The sequence below is a fragment of the Daucus carota genome, chromosome 2, assembly GCF_001625215.2.
Source record: "Daucus carota subsp. sativus chromosome 2, DH1 v3.0, whole genome shotgun sequence".
NCBI classification, from domain to species: domain Eukaryota; kingdom Viridiplantae; phylum Streptophyta; class Magnoliopsida; order Apiales; family Apiaceae; genus Daucus; species Daucus carota.
The window spans coordinates 55050198-55069696 of NC_030382.2; the positions used below are offsets into that span (position 1 = coordinate 55050198).

Here is a 19499-nt window from a genome sequence, read left to right on the forward strand (position 1 = left end):
ATATTAAATTATTTCTAATATATATATGTATATATTTATATATATATATATATATATATATATATATATAATATTCGGGTTTTTTTGGGTTTCGGGTTCGGATCGGGTTCGGATAGGATTTCGGGTTTCGGATCGGGTTTCGGATCGGTAGAGGTCATATCCATATCCAAATCCAAAAAATTTCGGGTACAAAAATCAAATCCATATCCAAATCTAAATCCAAAAATTCGGGTTCGGTATATCCAAAAATTCGGGTTTCGGATCGGGTATCCGTCGGATCGGATTATTTTGTCATCCCTAGGGGGAAGATCATGTCACACCTTAATCATATTACGAGGGGAACCCTATTTTATATTTGTTTTATATATCTTATAGTTTAATCTATATTAAGTATCATAATTTCTTGTTATTATAAATAAATAGTTTGTTTGATAAATAGTTTATTTTAAAATAATATTATATTATTTTTGTTTTGTTTTTATAGTTTGAAACAAATTATTTGATGCTAATTTATTTTTGAGTATAATTATTTTTATTATTATTTTAGATCAAATCTAGCTATTATATATTATATTCAAATTAATATTGTTTTGATTAGTTATATAACCTTTACATTTAATATAGATATAATATCTTATTTTTTACTTTTTACACTATTTGTTTGTTTTCTGTCCTGTACGTGATTGAGGACCACGAGTTTGTTTTCCTCAATTTAAAATCTGCAAGTAATGCAGATATCATATTCTCTCCGTATTTGTACCGGTTAAATTTATCAAAGTTTAATTAAAATTTATTAATATTTTTATTAATTGATAAATAAAAAAAATATGTCATCAGAATTAAATTTTAATCTAGTTTAAGATGTAATTTTAAGTTTATTAAAATAATGAAAAAATGACTTATAATTTTATAAAAAATTAATCATATTGATCAATAAAAATAAAAATAGAAATATCACAGCAGAGTATGTGTTAAGCGAGAGCATGTAGTATATTTTATTTCATAATGAGCTTATAATCCATAGTTCGAGAATTTGGTGGATTGAATTTGAGCATCTTATTGAATTTATCAATTTCTTTAAAAATTTAAAGTACTCATTACTCATTACTCATTATTTTTTTTTATTTTACTTTATTTTATCATTATTTTCTGTGGCAAAGCTACCCCATGATTTGGTTGTTATAGTTTATGTATAAACATCGAATCATTTGCGTTTGTTTAGGCTACTTTTTCTATATAACTTGTAAACAACATATTAGTATGATATACAAGCAACATAAGTGGATAGTATCAAATAATTAATATGGGCCCCAATAGTTATCTTCATTCAAATTATTCGAAAATAATAGATACTCGTACTAATATTGAAGTTACAACTTACAACCCACAGGTGATTGATTGCATTTTAGATTTATGCTCTCTCCGTTCTTCATAAATCATTTTAAAAGTATCATGTACATGAAAAATTAATACCGGTATAACTTATTCCTTTATTTAATTCCAATAATTATATTAAAATAAAATAAAGTATATATTAATAATATATTAAATAATAGAAATTCGAGTTTGGGAAGATTTCATAAAATTATTTTTAAAAAGGAGAGTGATAAATATATGTGTTTGTATATATATTAAATTTAAGCATCAAATCAAATGAAATAGAAGAAGTGATAGATGGCATTTTGCCCCATCATTATATAATAATAATTTCCTAAATTATAGACTTGTATCTTTATAAAAGAGAATCTAAATTTATTAGTTCAAATGAAGTATATGTCTTTTTCATTAATCAAGAAAGTGGAGATAAATCATCTTGTAAAAACTCGATTAGGATAAAAGTAAATATAAGCGCCCCAGGACAAAATAAACAAACTAATAAAATAAATAAAACGATCTAAAGAATGTCCAGTACATGAAGGCCACTACCACAAACATGGTACTAAAATATATATGCGCACACTGTTTAGTGCACACTAATCACCGCAGATAAGACGATATAAGTTTATTTTATTTTCTGGATCATAATTGAATTTTCATTTGATAATGTAAGAGTAAATTCATATATTCTTTTTTTTAAAATCCACTTCATCATTTAGTTATATATAATTAATTCTAAATTTTGTCCATTTTAAATGTTACTTGCGGCCTTGTGAAATATAAAACATTTGACTTGTTAACACGCATACAGAATGAATACATTAAAAATCGATTTGGTTGGATCGATTCTTGTTGCATTCGGTATTCAGAATTCAATCAATTTAATTTGATCTAGACCTTGAAAACGGTCCAAAACGAATTATGTTCATGATCGAACACCCTCAACTTCACAAGTGATAACTATGAAAAAAGGATTGGTTTTAGGTGGAAGCTTGGAAAACAACATCACAACTCCATTGACACCAACACTTCATTCAAAAGCACAAAAAATCAACCCAAACCCTCAAAAACGTTGATCAAGTAAAAATTCAACCACCTAGCAACTGCCCAACTTGATCAATTGGGTTAAACAATAAGGTTGTGATGGATGGGCAGTTGAAAATATATACCACCAAAATTACTTTGTCAAAGTCAACTCTGCACCACAAAAAACAACTCTAGTTAATTGCAAGTACTCATAACCCTTCACCATTTTTATGAGACCTCCTTTAATCCTCAGTAGATAAACAAACTCCCAACCAAAGCCTCACAATTTTCTAACCCCTCATACCCGCACAAATTTCTCACCCCCCTACCCTACCCCCCACCCCACAACATAGCATATGATATATCCACTAAACCCATTCCTTTTCACACAGAAACTCAACATACATGCTCCATAACACAATTCCACATTTTGTTTAGTCTATTAGCCGGCCATTGTAGCAGTTGCTAAAAAGAAGTGAGCACACTTTCTTGCCATACACGGCTCTGGAGATTTGGTATATATGTACATGCACTTGTTTTCTCTTTATTGACTCGATACATGGAGCTGCGTCTGCACTCTACATTTCTTTTTTCTTCTTATGTCAATCTAAAGCCTTCCCACTACGCAACTCTTCTCATCTCTTTCTTGTCAACTTTTTCAGCTCTTCCCCTCTAGTACCAGGCAGATGGAATATTCACAATTGGTAAGAAATCTCTCTTCTCGCCTCTTTTCTTTCGATTCGATAAATCATAATCGAAGAATTGAACTGTTTCATTGAATTTTCTGGGTTATCGTCAACAGGGAGATATGAAATCATTTTCGGGACTTTTTCAGGCCGATCAATCAGGCGGTTTACAATCCGAAAACACGAAACCCGATAGCTTCACGGTTGAAATGGAGAGATTTTCCGATTTATCATCCAAAAACGTCTCCCCGAGTTCAAGAATCGCAGTAAGTTTTGCTCTGTTGTGAAAATTCTGCTTTTTTTCGTCGATTTTTGCTCGATTGGCTTCTATCTCAATATAATCATCTCTCGATAATCACTAAATCTGCTCTTCGTCAATCACAATTCTGATAATTAACAAAACAAGATAGATAATATTATTTTTTGAACAAGGTGAGCAGTTCCTTGAACTTTACGGCCTTTACAATCAAAGTATTTATTTTGTCCAAAGCAAGCATATCATCATTTTGGCACTTGTGCTTATCCAATTCTCGCCTTTACAAAAGTAATCATAATTAACAAGTTAAGTAATATATCATAATCATCATCTTCTATCTAATGTCCACTTAATTGCTTTCCGTAACTTTATGGCCTTATTGCTACTATTTCTAATGGTTTATCATCGAATTTGAAGATGCAGAGGAACCTTTCGAAAAAGGGGTCATATAGAGGTGAAAAGAAGATGAATTCAAATGCTGACAATGAGAAAGATGCTACCACTTTTGTCCCCGTTTCTTCGTCACCAAAAGGTTCGTGTCTATCTTGCTCTAAATATTTGAGGGTGACGAAATTATAATTCAGTCCGTTCTCCGTCATTCCCGTATCTATCTATAATTTAATTTTCGGTGGTTAAAATCTATGAGCAATACTATATATCTGAAATCTTATTTCAATTTTTTTTTATGATCAATTTTAATTATGTGATTTTTTGTACATATGAGGATTCAATTATTAATTATATGAGCGGAACCAATTAGAAAATACCAATTATAATTTAAAGAAAAAAAATTGAAAATGATTTACGGAATATCTAGCAGTTTCCAAAATTTATATTGACTATTGCATTATAAATACAAAACACTCCTTTTCCTTTTCTTGCTCATGCTTGAGCTCGACGTCAGTCTGCTTAGCAGGGCAAGAATAATGTAATTTCCGTATTTAAGTTGGTTCTATATAATTATAGTTAAATTATCGGGTTTCAATTCTCAGAATTACGACGATATTATATTTTAAGTGATGCCCGTAATATAAAGGTACTGCTCTATATTCTTTTGATTGACTGGTACCGCTGCTTTTAAAAATCAATTATTACGAAACCATAAAATATTTTTACATAGAGAGTCAGTGCGTCACTACGCCATATTGCCATGATACTGCGCCACGTATATACATTAACTACTACTGTATGCATTACTTATTTATCTCATTACCAACCTGTAACAACTCACGAAATAGTAGTTGGCCGGTAAGTTCGTCATCTCATTTTGGCTCTACTTCCAAATTGGGAATATCCTCTATAATTAAATCCCAACTACCTTCCACCCTCATTCGCATTAATGCAATTGTTAATCAGAAACAAAATAATAGTCATTCTGATGTTTTACTCATGTTCGAGATACAAGTAAATCATATTTTTATACATAATTTTTTAATATTTTTTGAATAAGAATATAAATATTTAAATTTTACATTAGAAAAAAAATTAAAAATAAATGTCTTTTTAAACCGTAAATGATGTACAAAATTTAAAACGACAAGTATAATTTCAATAACAATTAAAAAGAACTGATTGAAGTCATTTATTCACATAATAAATATAATAACATAATAAATGTTTATTACGAGTGAAAAATTACAACATGATTGCTACTTGGTTCGTTGGGCTTTCAAGATAAGTTTATAAACCGGCGCTTGTAAAGCATAAGACTTCACCTACTACTGTTTTCAGCTCCAAATAGTAGTTCTATGCAGATCTATCAGAAATGGTGCTCTCTTTTCTGGACAAGGAGAATAATAATATAGATCTGCTATCAAAATGCACATGCTGTTCCATATATGTTAAAATGCACATGCTTTTTTTTTTGCTTTATGAGAAACACTAGTGATGGTTGTTAAGTCTGGTCATTTGTATATTCTGAATGGATTGTTGAAATGCAGCTGCTCAACTGATAGATTCCAGCACGCATGAAAAGCCAATTTTAGTGACAGTAGGGGCCACCAACCACCCATTCAGCCCGCAAGTGCATCACCAGATCACTATCACCACCCCGGCCACCACCACGGCTGCCACGGAAAGCAAACTTGGCTCCAGAAGAAACAGCTTCAAACGCTCTTCTTGGACGATTGATCCCAGGAGAATGCTTTTAGTCTTTGCCACCATGTAAGTTGCCCTTTTTTACTGTTCAAGCAAAAATCAAAATGCTGTCAAAGTTTGCCCAATATAAAAAGGTATTATCACTGTCAAAGGTAAGTAATTATGAGGATTCAAGGATGTCTTAGTACCTTAGTGGTAAAGCTTATCACCGGCTCTGCATACAGATTCCCCGTGCAAAATCTTATGACAGAACATATATAATGTACCTGAAAGAAACAAAAAGACAGGTCATTGGAGTTATTATAATTGTTTAAACGCGTGCCACAGGTCAAGCATGGGAACAATATTACTGATTTACCTCACATTATCAATGAAGAATGTTGGTGGCGATGCCAACACCATGGAGCAGTAGCAGTGACCAAAACCCCAGGAATAACTACAGTTATAAAGCAATATACAAACTACAATTCACCTTGAAGCTGAGAAAGAGGAGAATACATTACAGTTGCATATCTGGCTGCTGCGGCTTCTCTCAGGAATAGTTGTGTACAAAAATATCGAGGAAGAAAAGCAGGTGGCAGTTCAAAGAAACAAGCAAAACATATAGGATGTTGCCATTACATATAGTTTGTAAACAGGACAACAGCACAGAGGTAGAAATCTACATAGGTGATTATTGCAAAAAGATTAAAAACACATTTTGTGCTTACTTTCCGTAATTCTGTACATATACAAGAAAGACCAGAAACAACTTTGGTTTGAGTCTACTCCCTTTTCCTTTCTGTTTTCCTCTTTATTTGACCAAGTAAGTCTACTCCTTTCGAAGTGCTTCATAACTTTGGTTCCTTCCAGCCGTTGTTCCAGTCCAACCCAATCAGCACTTTATTTATGTGGTTTCCATGTGAAACTTGACACGTAAAAGTAGAGGAACATCAAAGATCTAGATGTACAAGAAATGACAGAGAACATGTGTGATTCCTCTCAAAAGCCTGTCTCGCAAATTGTTAATTTTGATTAGCTTTTAATCATGTTTATGATCATTGAAACCTCATCATCTCATGTAATTTGTTTACTAGCTACATAACTATCATCTCGAGCTTGCATAATATCAACAAGATCACTGCGATATAATTTGGATACAGTTTGCTTCACCTTTAAAACAATAAAGCAGGTATATCAATCTCAGGGACCAATTAAAAACTCAACTAGACAACTGTCTTTACAGTGAGGGTCACTTAAAAAGATCAAATAGATACCCAATCTGATCATTAGGATGTTTTATTGTTTCTTTTGGTAGGCAAGAAAATCTCCAAGAAGTACAGATATTGTTCTGATTAGGATCAACATTTATACCATCTAGAAGCAGAACGTATGCTGACCCGATATAAAGACAGAAAATCACATATATAATAATGATATTAGCCTGCAGATTCAAAATACAGCATAAGTTAATCCACTGTCATCAAGCTAGCTTCATGTAATGTTGTAATACTTGCACCTAAATTTATAGATTTGATCTTATTTATATGAATGACATTAAACCTAACCTCAACTTGTTTGTGCAAGATCAAATCGTCACATAAACTAAGTTCCTTCACTGTATTTCTTTTGCAAGAACCTTGATTCAGAAATCTACTTCTGGATTGCATTAATATAAGTATGAGTGGATAAAGAGGATATTAGGGAAAAGGGAAAAGTATGGGCATGTCCCGTTCTATTCTCCAATTATAAACCCTAGAATTTATTTATATGTTGTGTGTACACACTCAGTCGAAAATGGTGGTTATTAAGTTAAGGAATGATAAGCACGAAACAGATAATTATGCTGGACTTGCTCTTAATCTCCATAAAACGTCTCTATCTTGTGTTTAAACTTATGACCTAGCTTTGAATCCATGACACTTGACTATCACACTAGACACGATTTATTTTCATTCAATTTATTAAAACTTAGCTACAATTCCACAACAATTAACAATCCCTCCTTCTAGCTCTACCAATTATTTACTTTCGGATTCCATTTTTTTCCAGCCCTATCCATTCATTCAATATCCAATATCCTCCAGTCAGGGAGTTTGAATGAATAACAGGATTGAGTTATAATATTCCCGTCAGAGCAAACGATGAGAATATAGTAGCAAGGCTTTGAAGGACTCTTTATTCTTTTGTTGACATCCAATATATAAGTGCTCAAGAATATTACATTAAAATGCAAGAGACACTGAAAGAATCTGTCAATTTGTTTGGCAAATGATGCAAATATTCACAGGGCTTTTTTAAGTTATACTATGATTGTCGATGATGCAAATAACCGCAGGGCTTTTAAAGTAATACTATGAGCAATGTTGGAAGCGTAACAAAAAATAATGCTTTTTTATTTACAAATAATGCAGAGCAAACCATTAATTCAACATGAAATATATACACATCATATTATACTAATATAGTCATATTCACCTGACGTACTTGTACATTTACTTAAAAATTAATAAAACTTGGCTACAGTCTACAGCAGTAATAAATCCACTCTCCTAGACCAATCTACTACTCTTGGATTCAATTTTCTTCCAGCCCCTATTCCTTCATTCAGTATCTTCCAGTCAGAGAATTTGTATAGAATAACAGGATTAAGTTAAAATATTACTCTCTCGTGAGCAAATGATGAGAATCAAGTAGCAAGGCCTTGAAGGACTTTTTTATTCTTTTGTTGACATCTGAAATTCAAGTGCTGAAGAATATTACTTTAATTTGCAAGGGACACGGGAAGAATGTTTAAATTTGTTTTTGTCAATGATGCAAATATTCATAGGGCTTCTAAAGTAATACTATGACTTTTGATGATGCAATAATCATAGGGTTTTAAGGTAATACTATGAGCGATTTTGGAAGTGTAGCAAAAAATGATGTTTTTTTTATCAACAAAATAATGCAGAGATTTATTCAATATGGTATGTATATATGCATCATATAATATTGAAATAGTCATATTTACCTGAGGTACTTGTACTAACAATGGCACAACAACCTTGTCTAACATCATGAGAAATATACTGACTAGTTCCGGGACTCACAAGGTGTGATGATTAAAGCATAATGACTTGGAATCTCTAGTAGCGTTTTGAGATTCTTGGCATTGAGCATTTGTTTTTCCGGTCTTGGTAGAGTCGCAATATAACTGCTGCGGTTTCTTCAATAGCTTTTCCAGTTACTTCTGCAAGCACAAGTGAACTTTTATCAAGAAACGACAACGTCCCTATATATAAACTTACATCAGGGAACTTCAAAGCTCTAGCCGAAGAATACTGAGATAAGAACATAGATAAAACCAAATACAAATAATTAAAATTATACACCCACCAATAACAGGCCAGACTGGATTTTGCGCAAAAAGTGTGCTAGCATATTCCAGCTCCTTCCTGATATGATCCATCTCTGAATAGTTACTCTTTGCTTCTCGGTGGAAGCCTAGAGTCTTTGCTCTTGCCCATCTTATTGTTTGAAGGACAAGAGGATTGATTGTCAACCCAAAAACTTTCTCTGGATCAATTTCAAAGAGAGTCTTCGGAGCCTTTATACCCATTACAAGTGGCACATTCGCCACTTTGTATCCTTTTTGCGCAAGATAAATTGATAGGGGAGTTTTCCCAGTGCGAGAAACACCTGTAAGAACAATGTCGGCCTTGTGCAGGTTCTGAGGTAAGGCTCCATCATCTTGCTTTATGGTAAATTCAATAGCTTCAATTCTTTTGAAGTAATCTTCACTCAAAGCAGAGTTCCTACCCGGAGCTCCACGAGGAAGACCAGATGGTGAGACACCAAGATGGGTTGCAACTGCTTCTGTAATTGGGCTCAGAATATCAGTGCATGGCACTTCCCATAGCTTGCAGGCTTGTCTAGCAGATTCAGCCATAGAACTGTCAGCTAGAGTGTAGACAACCATTGCACCTACTTTAGCTGCTTGTTGTATAATTTCCATTAATCGATCGACATCATCAATCTGACAAAGAAGGAATTTATTCGATATTAGTCCCCGAAACATGTGACGAGATGAGCTATAGTGTACTATAATCCGCCACATTAGTTGGTCACATATGGCTTATACAAACAGACAGTTTAAGAACAATGCTGTATTCAGGATTTTATTGAATTTATTTAGAATATAAATTTTATTATTTTTTTGATTTTTTTTATCAAATATAAAATTTAAATTGCTTAAATATTTAAAAAAAAAATTGAAAAACTACTAACCCCTCCTTCACACTCATCTCCCTCTTTGGTATAAAAATCCCATACTCATACTCGTACCTTATAGCAAGTCCGACAGCTACCCTAAATAAGCTTCTAAACTGAAATATAGGGTGACATAAAATGCAGTTCCAGTAGTTTTCTAGTGATTACCTAAATCACTAGGACATGCTCAAAATTACTAGCCATGCCTTATTTTTAGGTGACTACTAGACATCCCCTGTTTTATTTCTTAAAATAAAAATCCATTTCTCTTCCTTTCTACACTCTTGGTCCCACTATTTAATAGTTTCGGACATTTTTTGTCCCCACTATTTTCTCTTTACAAGTTTAAATATATTATTATAAAAATAGGGTTGCGCTCAAGAGAGAACCCATCCTTAAAATAGAACCATATAAACCACTAAGGTTCTGCTGCAGAACCATAAATTTTAAATAGATTTTCAGGATCTATATCTAAATACATGTTCTTGCATCGTTGTGTGCGTTCAAAAATAATTTTAAAATATAATACATAAACACGACACTTTTTGCATGTGCAATTCTGCTGTGCTGCAGAACCCTTATTAATATTATAAGGTTCTAAGGGTTCTTAGACTAAGGGTTCTAAGAGGAACATGACCCAAATAGGAATAATGAGGAATGAAAATAGAGATTGTTGTTAGAGTTGACACACAAAACAATGATCCTAAATCACTGGGATATATATGGCAAAAAAAAATAAAAATTCACTGGGATATTTCTTTTAGGATCCGAGATATTTTATAATATTTATAGAGAATGGAATAGGATATTGTTGGACTTGCTCTTATGGGTTCTTAATGTTATTTTCCCATAATCCAATTCAAACATCACTACATCAGGTATGTTTTTAGAATGATCAAAACTCATACACTCACAAGACCTCTTATGCACTCATACAAAACACAAACCAAACCAAATCAAACATGCTCAGCATATCCCACCTAGAGCAGAGTCTGGGGAGGGACTCATACAAAACACAGAATAATTGAAACTACTCACATCATCCATGATAAGTTGTCAAGTTTGACGAATTTAAATATTACATCTATATAATTGAAAAATGTAAAAAAATTATATTACCTAAAACTATACTCCTAACAGGATTTAATTGCCTCAACAATTCACGCTGTCATTTGCAATATTTTTAAATGCAGTGTTTCTTAAAGCGAGAACTCGTAATAATATATCACTACACCAAAAATTAAAATATGTTTTTCATGGAGCTGAATAAAGTAAGCATACCCCGGAGAACAAATGTGTACTAACAGGACATCCACGGTCAACTAGGCAATAGTCAAACTGACCCAAAGCAGCCGTGATCGTATGTTCCGCTGTCCACCCGGTACCATCAGACACCATATATATAGACTTCGCGCCATCATCGCTCACATCACAGCCGTCCATCTCATCATCGACCACTTCTCTGTCTAATGACTCTAGTTGCAAAGCCGGTGCGCGCTGCATTGGGCGGTCTAGTTTTCGACCTGATCGGATAGACCGGGCTCGTGACCAGCGGTTTAGCTGTGGACTGGGCTTTAGCCTGGGAGACTTCGGGTCGGGTTTGGGGGATGGAATTTTAGGGGCGGGTGTTGAATCGGGTTGAGTTGTAATGCCGGAAATTGAAAGGCGGCTTGAGAGCATCATCATCTATCTTTTGGGAATTTTGTGTGATAGGTGCTCAAAGTATGAACCAGATATTTTGTCATTGCAAAATTGTGAAGGGGAATGACTTGACTCATGATTTATGTAATTTTTTATAAATAAGTATAATATATTAATAATATATAAATATATTTTATATTTAAGTTTGTGAAATTTGTATTTTCAAGAATTATTTTATATATTAATAATTTTGATTTCACCAAACAGATCCAACAAATAATATTCATATGTGCAAAAAAATCTAAAAGATACTTTTTTTTGCCGAAAATCTAAAAAATGTTAATATTAAGCGATGATAGTTTATGCCGGTGTTGGGCACAAATTAAAGATCATGGAACCCGATCATTTCTAAGTTACCATTCTGACCAAGCCGAGATAGTCTTTTAAGTATTTGTTTTTGAATTTTAACTTGAAAGAGAGAAAGTTATGACATGATCTTACATATTTCCAGAATCAGAAATAGGGTTGTTTATAGAAATTTAGAAAAGTTTACTATAGTTTTCTTCTTTCACCTGAAGCCATGGTTTCAAGATTATTTTCTCATTAGTCATCACTCATTATTCCCTCCTTTTATTATTACTCCTCGTCTATTTCTTCTTCTTCTTTTTGAAAAATACTCCTTGAATTCTTTTCATCTATTTGGTAGTAAGTACAGTCTAGATTGAACCGCAACGAAAATGGTTCACCATCTTTATATGAAAATAAAAATAGTTTCATAATACGTTTACATGCACCGACTGAAAATTAAATCCGGCAATATCAACAAAAGTTTCACAGTTCTTGATACTTTAAAGTTGGATATGATACGATCCTTATTCCCTGTGGTTGTTATATTGTGCTGTATTATATTACGAACCTTGGAAGTCCAATTTTATAACCCAAATTCATTACATCCTGTTGAACTTGTTGTCTAAATTCCCTGAAGCTGAACTGCTTGTACACTGAAGGCTCCATGCAGCTCTGTATCTTGGTTTCGTAAGATGGACATAGAAAATAAGCTGTTGAAAACCTCTCTGCTTGCTTATTTGTCACAACCCTATGTTCAACACTCTTATAAACATTATTGCTCCAGGCCTGCATTATAAAACATCAATACCATTAGACCATGCTACAAAAATATGTTTGGTTCATGTGATTTTTGCTTGGGCTTGAAAAAGTTACTAAATTTTAAATAGAAGTGATGATTCGGGGGGGGAAAAGTCTATATTTGTGAAATTCTGCAGGAGCTGGTGCCTTGGTTCTGCCACAGGGGAAAAGATTTCTGCAACTAAGATAGGGAACAGCAGAACTATTGTTGTACCTGAAAAAGATCTCCGATATTGATAATCAGAGCATCTGGATTAGGCTTAGCAGCAAACCATTTTCCATCCTTTACTAATTGTAGTCCTCCAATTTGATCCTGATGCACTATTGTGAGAAAATCACTGTCAGTGTGTGGCATCAATCCTGGAATCTCAGGAACTGGGCATGGAGGATATCGGTTCATTCGAAGATAGCAACTGCTGGGAACACAATTTTCTTTGAAGTAAGTTGATTCTTGTCCCATCTTCTCAGCCAAGATCTCTGCTAGCTTTTGTGCTAAATGTGAAACTGTAGTGGCAAAGCGTTTCATTGTTGGGCTGAAAATAAAATAAATTGTTGAGCCTAGACTTGGAATAAGGAAAAGTTATGGTTTACTGTGAATGTAACAAGTTTTCAGGTAAATCTTCTTTTTGGATAATTTTATATTATAAATGACTTATAAATTATTACTCAAAATATAATAATAATAATAATAAATTTGATAAAATATTTATTTTATTGTTAAAATTGACTTATTAGAAAAATAAAAAAAATTAAATAAAGAAAAAGTATATTCTACGACATAACATTAAGAGCGACTTGGGCGAACAGCCTCTAAAGCTTACGATTCGACAGAAATTAAGTGCAAGCATTTTACTTAACCATGGGCTCGGTAATTACACAAAAGTCTTTATGGGACATCTCCTTATAAAAGACATCTTAATTCTTAACTGGGCAGACCCCCAGACCCCATTATAAGTACTAGGATTGCATGACCATTAAATTCTCTTGTCATTTCTGTACAAGTTGGACAAATCTGACGCGGTCCCTTTTTCTGGTCAATTTAAGTTGATAAAAGAATGATTTAAGGATTATTATAATAAAAAGACAAAAGATTAATTACCTGAGGCCAGTATTATCACTTACGCCTGAAACATTATTCATAGGAACATGAAAAGCTTCCGACCACGACAACTGCCGGAGGCAAGTAGCTGAAAGAGATCCCCATCGGTAAGTTCCGGCAGGAAAACACATATTTTCCTTCTCATGAAACGGCTTCTTGAAAATATCAACTTGCTCGCGCCTCATGTTCTCCAGGATTTCATTTGAAATTCCGTGATTAATTACCTGAAAGAAACCCCATTCTTGTGAAGCCCTGGCTATCTGTGCCTTGCATTCTTCGCTTTCGGATCCTCCGAGTTTTAGCATGCTAAGATCAATCAGTGGAAGCTCACACTCTTCCGCACTCTCTATCGCCATGTCCTCGACACTGATCGATTTCGAATTTATCAGAGCTTTGTAAGTTTCTTCGAGCGGTGGTTCGGGTGATTCCAGATTATTCTGGCGAAAATATACAAATTTAGATAATAATACACTCAGCAATAATATGACATTAGTATTATTACACCGGTTATCAATTACAATCGCGTCATTCTCTACTTATCAGTCTAGATGAATGGCTCTTATTAGCTAGCTTGCCATGCAAAACTTTGCTTCACATCTTATCTTATATGTCAACTAGTAAAAAATATAAATAAATGTGAATATATAAAGGAAATAAATGTAAATTAAAGACGGGAAAGACATGATTATTATTTTCAAGATGATGATAATTTGTTTGTAAAATTTTACCATTTCTCAAAATAATCTCTTTCATTCGTATAAAATTAAAATATACCCTGAAGCACTTGAAAGAAAGAAACTGTACACGATGATGATCTACAAGTTATATGAGGTTACCTGGGAAGGAAGGACCTGGAAGTTTCTTGAATGATCCGGCATCGACATTAGTTCAGAATGACGCACAGAAAGCATTTGAGTTGCAGACTGAAAGACAGGAGACGAAGAGTGTGAAAAATTGTACATAATCTAGTGATACCTGGAGACTTCTATAGGGGGAGAAAAATGTGTCTGGTAGGGCCGTGTGGGGCACAATATCAGCCCATTATGGAAAATGGTAGGCTTTCCCGAATGGCCCCGTTTACATCTTAATTGCCCACAAAATGAGACGTTCACGTGAATATAATGAAGTAAATCAATTGCTAATTCTGGGAATGTTTTAGATGATATTTTCATATTGTTTACTATCGTAAACGAACAATTTTATTTCTAAAATCGATTGCTAATATTTCTCACATTGCCATAAATAGTATTCTCATCTTACCTTTTTTTGTTGGCTCGTGTTCAAATTTTTTTTTTAACATGTGAATATTGAGGTGATACAATATTTAAGAATTAAAATAATTTCGAATGATATTCAACATTTCTTAAAATGTACAAACCGTTCTTAAAGCATCTCCAAGAGTGTTATGTATAGTTGTTAGCTATAATACAATATATGGATAATAATCTAAAATTATAGCTAATAGGTTTCATGTTAACTCCAATGGTGTTATGTATAATCATATCATCTAAAATTATGCTTAATTCATTTAGAGGTCCTCCAAATCTAGCTACCCATATTTTAGTTATTCATATTTTTTTGCTAAGGGGTAATGGTTGGAGTGTTTCACATTTTACATATCCTCTAAACATGTCAACTAGATGACACATAGATGTCAAATAGATGATATAGTTAACAGGTCTATACCCTTGGAGATGCTCTTACTAGTTAAAAAGTGCAATGTTTTTGCATACAAAGTGTTCAAATCACTACCTACTTTTGTATGCTTTAATTGGCGAAATGTAAAGCTATCTACAAAGAATTAATCCCACCGTATCTTAATACATTTCTCATTTGTCTTTATCACGTTTATCAACGCATATTTTTTTATTTGTTGATATCTTTAATTTCATATTACTATTAAATATAAAAACTACTATGTTAAAATACTTATTATTAATACGAATCCAACAAAATCACTCGTGATTATATTTAGTTTATTTTATATAAACGTTAACAACACTTCTTAAATTAATCATTTCATGAATCTTCCTGTAAAATATACGCTGATCTAGAATCTGACATTCTCTGAGATATTTAAAAAGTAATGTATTATTATGTTTATAAAGCAATGTATTATTATGTATGACTATGACTGGTGTTCTATACTGATATTATATTGAAATTTGTAGGAGAAGAGGGAGTATAATTGTATAAATAAAGGAGACAGGGCATATCACCTGGTTATGATTTAACCAAGTTTCTGGTTCCCGACCTCCCTCCTTCGATCCCATATTGCTGATTATGAATCCTCACAAAACAAGTCACATGCATGCAGCATCCATCACTTGGAGCAGTTGCTATATGTACGTGTAGATTGTACCCTTATGCAAATTGATATTTATTTTTGTGTTTCGTCAGTCTTTCTCGTCGGCAAAGCATTGTCAATACCGTGGCCGATTGTTTTATTGCACATTTGTGCCATCTCAATTAATTAGCCGGCTGAGGGTCTGCTTGTGACATTTCAAGTATGACATCTTTCCCTATAATATGCATTATATCTTGTCGGGAAAACAAAATATCAAGGTTACGAACATTTATTATTTTCTTGTTAAGACTAAGAGAAAAATCGCTTAACATATATTAAAACCAATTCTTGACTTTTGAATGTTATGTATTAATTATGATTCAAGAATAAATATAAGTGAAAGAGAAACGGTAGAGTGGATATATATTGAATTATATATAAACACTGATAAACACTAAACCAAAGATTTGCATCACAAACCGTGGCGAACTAAAAATTATTATTAATTCATTGAACAAAATGTTATATTAATCAAATTTCACCTTCGGATAACTTATATAGCACCATCAAGGTAATCTAATTTAATTAAATTAGGATTAAGTATTAGGTCATGTATCAGAGCATGTCTTGACTAATACGTTTCAAATTAAAAATTAATTTCATATATAATTTCTAACAAGTTAATATATTAAATAATTTTTAAAGTTGGAGATAAAATCAGAAGATAAAATTTAGAAAGAAATGAATTATATTAAATAATAATAATTTAAGAGTAGGTGTATAGGAAAGGGACCACCGGAGTCATTCGAAACACTGTCACATGTCCTCACAAGTCACAACATTACAAGAATGGACTTAAATTTTCTTTTAAAAAAAAGAATGGACTAAAATTATAAATAGCATATCTTGGCAAAAAAATAACTATAAATAGCATATAAAAGTACAGAGTTCATTGATATTCAAAATGCCACGTAGCATCATGCACATCTTAACACGTACGCACATTAGCGAAATTAAAATGATATAACAAGAATATGGGTAGCAAATATTTGGTCTTATTTCATTCTACAAGTCGTTCATACATGACCTCCAACAGCATCTGTCAAGCCCATTCCGGTACTCGGGTCCTTGACTCCTTGTCCCCGTTTTTTTTTGCTCTTATCAACCCAAACTATCTTATAAAACTGTCAACTGTGTATTTGTTTTTGATCGATTCGACATTTATAATACCAAGCAATAAAATATTAAAATGTCTGTAACTGATATTTTTCTGGATCTACTTCTGATTCGAAATCGCATGTAAAACTAGGGCTGAGCAAACGGTCGGTTTGGTCGAAAACCGAACCGAACCGAAATAACCGAAAACCGAACTTTTATATTTTCTGAAACCGAACCGAACCGTACTTGTGTTTCAAACCGAACTGAACCGAACCGAAATTACTTCGGTTTTTTCGGTTCGGTTCGGTTAAAACCGAACTTTATATAAAAAAAAAATCAGCACAAAGAGACTATCAATTTCACCAAAAAATATAAACCACCAAGGGAGTTGCGACCATTCAATGGAATTACTACTAGTAAACTACAGAATGCAATGCATCAGAACAGAACAGAACCCAAAACAGAGTATAAGCAAATAAGCAGCAAAGGCAGCAAAACACAAGTACAGGTCAGTACAGATGGTGGTGTCGTCGGTCTTGGATTCTTGGTGATGGCGCAAGGCGCTGGTGGTGTGATGAGTGCTTACAGATGAGATGGGCTTTAGGGTTAGAATCTTTAGTTTAGACATCAGAATAATCATAAGTAATGTATATAAATTATAAATATAATTTAAAAATATATGTATAAAAAACTTCGGTTATTTCGGTTAAACCGAAATTTTGTGTTTCAAAAACCGGACCGAACCGAACTTTTAGTTCGGTTATAACCGAAAACCGAACTAACCGGAGTTTTAAAAAAATCCAAACCAAACCGGACCAAATTCGTACGGTTCGGTTCGGTTAGTTCGGTTTGGTTCGGTTTTGCTCAGCCCTATGTAAAACCACCATGCCATCATGTTGTTTGTGTTCCTCAAAACCTCTTCTTGATGCAACATTCGGACAATATGAATACTGTGTGTGCTATTATTGTCCAATTATTATGACATTCGATTATTATTGTGCTTGGGCATTCATTTTTGTCAAATTATTGGCAACACATAATTACTAATTAATATCTTATCATATAATATACTCTTTATGTTAGAATATAATAGTCGTTTTGACTATTTTTCACTTATCTTTAAATGTTTTGATCATATATTTATAAATATTATTTTTAAAAAATTTCCTTTGTGAGTAAAATATTAGTGTTATATTTTTATTGACAAAGAATTTTAAAAAATAATATTTATAAGTGCAGGGTCAAAATTTTTAAAAGTGCATGAAAAAAAGGAACATCGTCCACGACTTTAAGAAGAATGCTTGTAATAAAATTCAGAAAATTAAATCATATAATCATATAATCTACTGTAGTACCGTTGTCTCATGTCTGTCACTCTGTTCATAAAAATATTATTAATTGTGCTTGATGGACTTCCTTGGGCAAGCTATTAATCAACTAATCAACTAATAAGAGGCTACGAACTTTGGGCCGAACTGTTGAAATACTACCACTGCTGAAGAGAGGATCATACAATGTGAGGACCCGCTGCTGGAAAGGAGGATCATATATCATTTTTAGATAAAAGATTTTATTTTTTTGATAATTTTTCAGATAAAATATTTGAATATAATTTTATCAAAAAATTTGCTGTTTAAATATATAAAACATACAAGTCGCGTATCATGACGAGGTGTAGCCAAGTTTTATATTATAGGATGTAATAGGAATTTAAGGAAAGATCATACTTTCCCGTTAATTAGTCCAACCTAATTTTAGGTATACAATTTTAAATTTAAATTCAAATAAGTCGACTTAAATCATTAGCTAAAAAATCTGATCAAACTTGACTAATATAATTTTTTTACAAATGAGACAGGAATAAGTCTACTCACTGAGCAGGATTTGTTGTTAAAATAAAATTTAAAAGATATAACAAATATAACATAGTAACCTTATCTATCTAAATATAACAAATTACAAAAATAAATTTATTCATACTTATAAACAAATGAAAATTATAATTCATAAGAACCAATAAAATTTGAATTCCACTTCCATAACTAATCATCTGGATAATTCCACGATATGCTTGTTCCATTGTTATTCAAAATCGAGAGGTGAAATATAATTTCATAAAATATTTCAAATATTTTGAGTTATTATATTTTTTGACAAAGACAATTACTAGTAATAATATTATAATAGATATTAGATGTTTAAAGTTTAGAGTAAATATTTAAAGTATGATATTAAAAATATAAGTATATTTTATATTATTATTTTGAATTTTTTAAAAATGATTGCCCTTCAAGATCATAAAAGCCAAAGTATTAAAGTAACTAGTTTCTCTTTTACAATAAACTAGTGAATAAAGCCGCGCTTCGCGGCGGCGTTATGAATTTTTATAACAAAAAATTATAATATAAATATTAATTTGAGTCGTTCTACCGTCAAACACAATACTAATAAAAAATTATTATAATTATGATAAAGTTAAAGATTATAATTGGATAA

The 19499-nt window shown here is 32.4% G+C and overlaps 3 protein-coding genes across 19 annotated transcripts; 1 reads left to right on the plus strand and 2 right to left on the minus strand.

Annotated features, from left to right (window-relative positions):
• The first annotated feature begins 2758 nt into the window (after window positions 1-2758).
• Window positions 2759-6224, plus strand: LOC108209068 (uncharacterized). Of its 6 annotated transcripts, none has more exons than XM_064088313.1 (6): window positions 2759-2918; window positions 3066-3107; window positions 3239-3355; window positions 3769-3877; window positions 5286-5508; window positions 5770-6224. In XM_064088313.1, exons 2-6 carry the CDS (start codon window positions 3090-3092, stop codon window positions 5852-5854), a joined length of 552 nt encoding a protein of 183 aa, XP_063944383.1. In that variant the 5' UTR covers window positions 2759-2918; window positions 3066-3089; the 3' UTR covers window positions 5855-6224. The 6 variants fall into 6 exon arrangements, with proteins under 6 accessions (XP_063944383.1, XP_017235285.1, XP_017235281.1 ...); XM_017379796.2 differs by having other exon boundaries at window positions 2761-2918; window positions 3763-3877; XM_017379792.2 differs by having other exon boundaries at window positions 2762-2918; window positions 3206-3355; window positions 3763-3877.
• On the minus strand, window positions 5631-11435 carry LOC108209066 (probable pyruvate, phosphate dikinase regulatory protein, chloroplastic). 12 transcript variants are annotated; one of them, XR_010289287.1, is made up of 5 exons: window positions 10954-11435; window positions 8800-9439; window positions 8514-8653; window positions 5801-6349; window positions 5631-5708 (listed from the first exon to the last, which is right to left on the minus strand). XR_010289287.1 is itself a non-coding variant. In XM_064088311.1 (3 exons), exons 1-3 carry the CDS (start codon window positions 11356-11358, stop codon window positions 8550-8552), a joined length of 1149 nt encoding a protein of 382 aa, XP_063944381.1. In that variant the 5' UTR covers window positions 11359-11434; the 3' UTR covers window positions 5631-8549. The 12 variants fall into 12 exon arrangements, 1 of the variants encoding a protein (XP_063944381.1); XR_010289285.1 differs by having other exon boundaries at window positions 5801-6382; XR_010289282.1 differs by having other exon boundaries at window positions 5801-6431.
• Window positions 11436-11977: 542 nt separating this feature from the next.
• Window positions 11978-14497, minus strand: LOC108209067 (gibberellin 2-beta-dioxygenase 8). Its single transcript, XM_017379791.2, has 4 exons — window positions 14395-14497; window positions 13559-13995; window positions 12674-12992; window positions 11978-12447 (listed from the first exon to the last, which is right to left on the minus strand). The coding sequence occupies exons 1-4, from the start codon at window positions 14467-14469 to the stop codon at window positions 12217-12219; spliced, it is 1062 nt and encodes a 353-aa protein (XP_017235280.2). The 5' UTR covers window positions 14470-14497; the 3' UTR covers window positions 11978-12216.
• Between the last annotated feature and the right edge of the window lie 5002 nt (window positions 14498-19499).

What these genes read in the sequence shown, in the direction of transcription:
- LOC108209066 (XM_064088311.1), bottom strand. Translation starts at nt 11,358, where the DNA reads ATGATGATGCTCTCAAGCCGCCTTTCAATTTCCGGCATTACAACTCAA. An exon ending in GTACACATTTGTTCTCCGGG is followed by an intron (nt 9,440 to 10,953) that starts GTATGCTTACTT and finishes CTTCTTTGTCAG; the next exon opens with ATTGATGATGTCGATCGATT. An exon ending in TCCAGTCTGGCCTGTTATTG is followed by an intron (nt 8,654 to 8,799) that starts GTGGGTGTATAA and finishes TTGTGCTTGCAG; the next exon opens with AAGTAACTGGAAAAGCTATT.
- LOC108209067 (XM_017379791.2), bottom strand. Translation starts at nt 14,469, where the DNA reads ATGCTTTCTGTGCGTCATTCTGAACTAATGTCGATGCCGGATCATTCA. An exon ending in TCCAGGTCCTTCCTTCCCAG is followed by an intron (nt 13,996 to 14,394) that starts GTAACCTCATAT and finishes TATTTTCGCCAG; the next exon opens with AATAATCTGGAATCACCCGA. An exon ending in ATATCGGAGATCTTTTTCAG is followed by an intron (nt 12,448 to 12,673) that starts GTACAACAATAG and finishes TTTATAATGCAG; the next exon opens with GCCTGGAGCAATAATGTTTA.
- LOC108209068 (XM_017379792.2), top strand. An exon ending in CCCCGAGTTCAAGAATCGCA is followed by an intron (nt 3,356 to 3,762) that starts GTAAGTTTTGCT and finishes TCGAATTTGAAG; the next exon opens with ATGCAGAGGAACCTTTCGAA. An exon ending in CTTTTAGTCTTTGCCACCAT is followed by an intron (nt 5,509 to 5,769) that starts GTAAGTTGCCCT and finishes CGCGTGCCACAG; the next exon opens with GTCAAGCATGGGAACAATAT.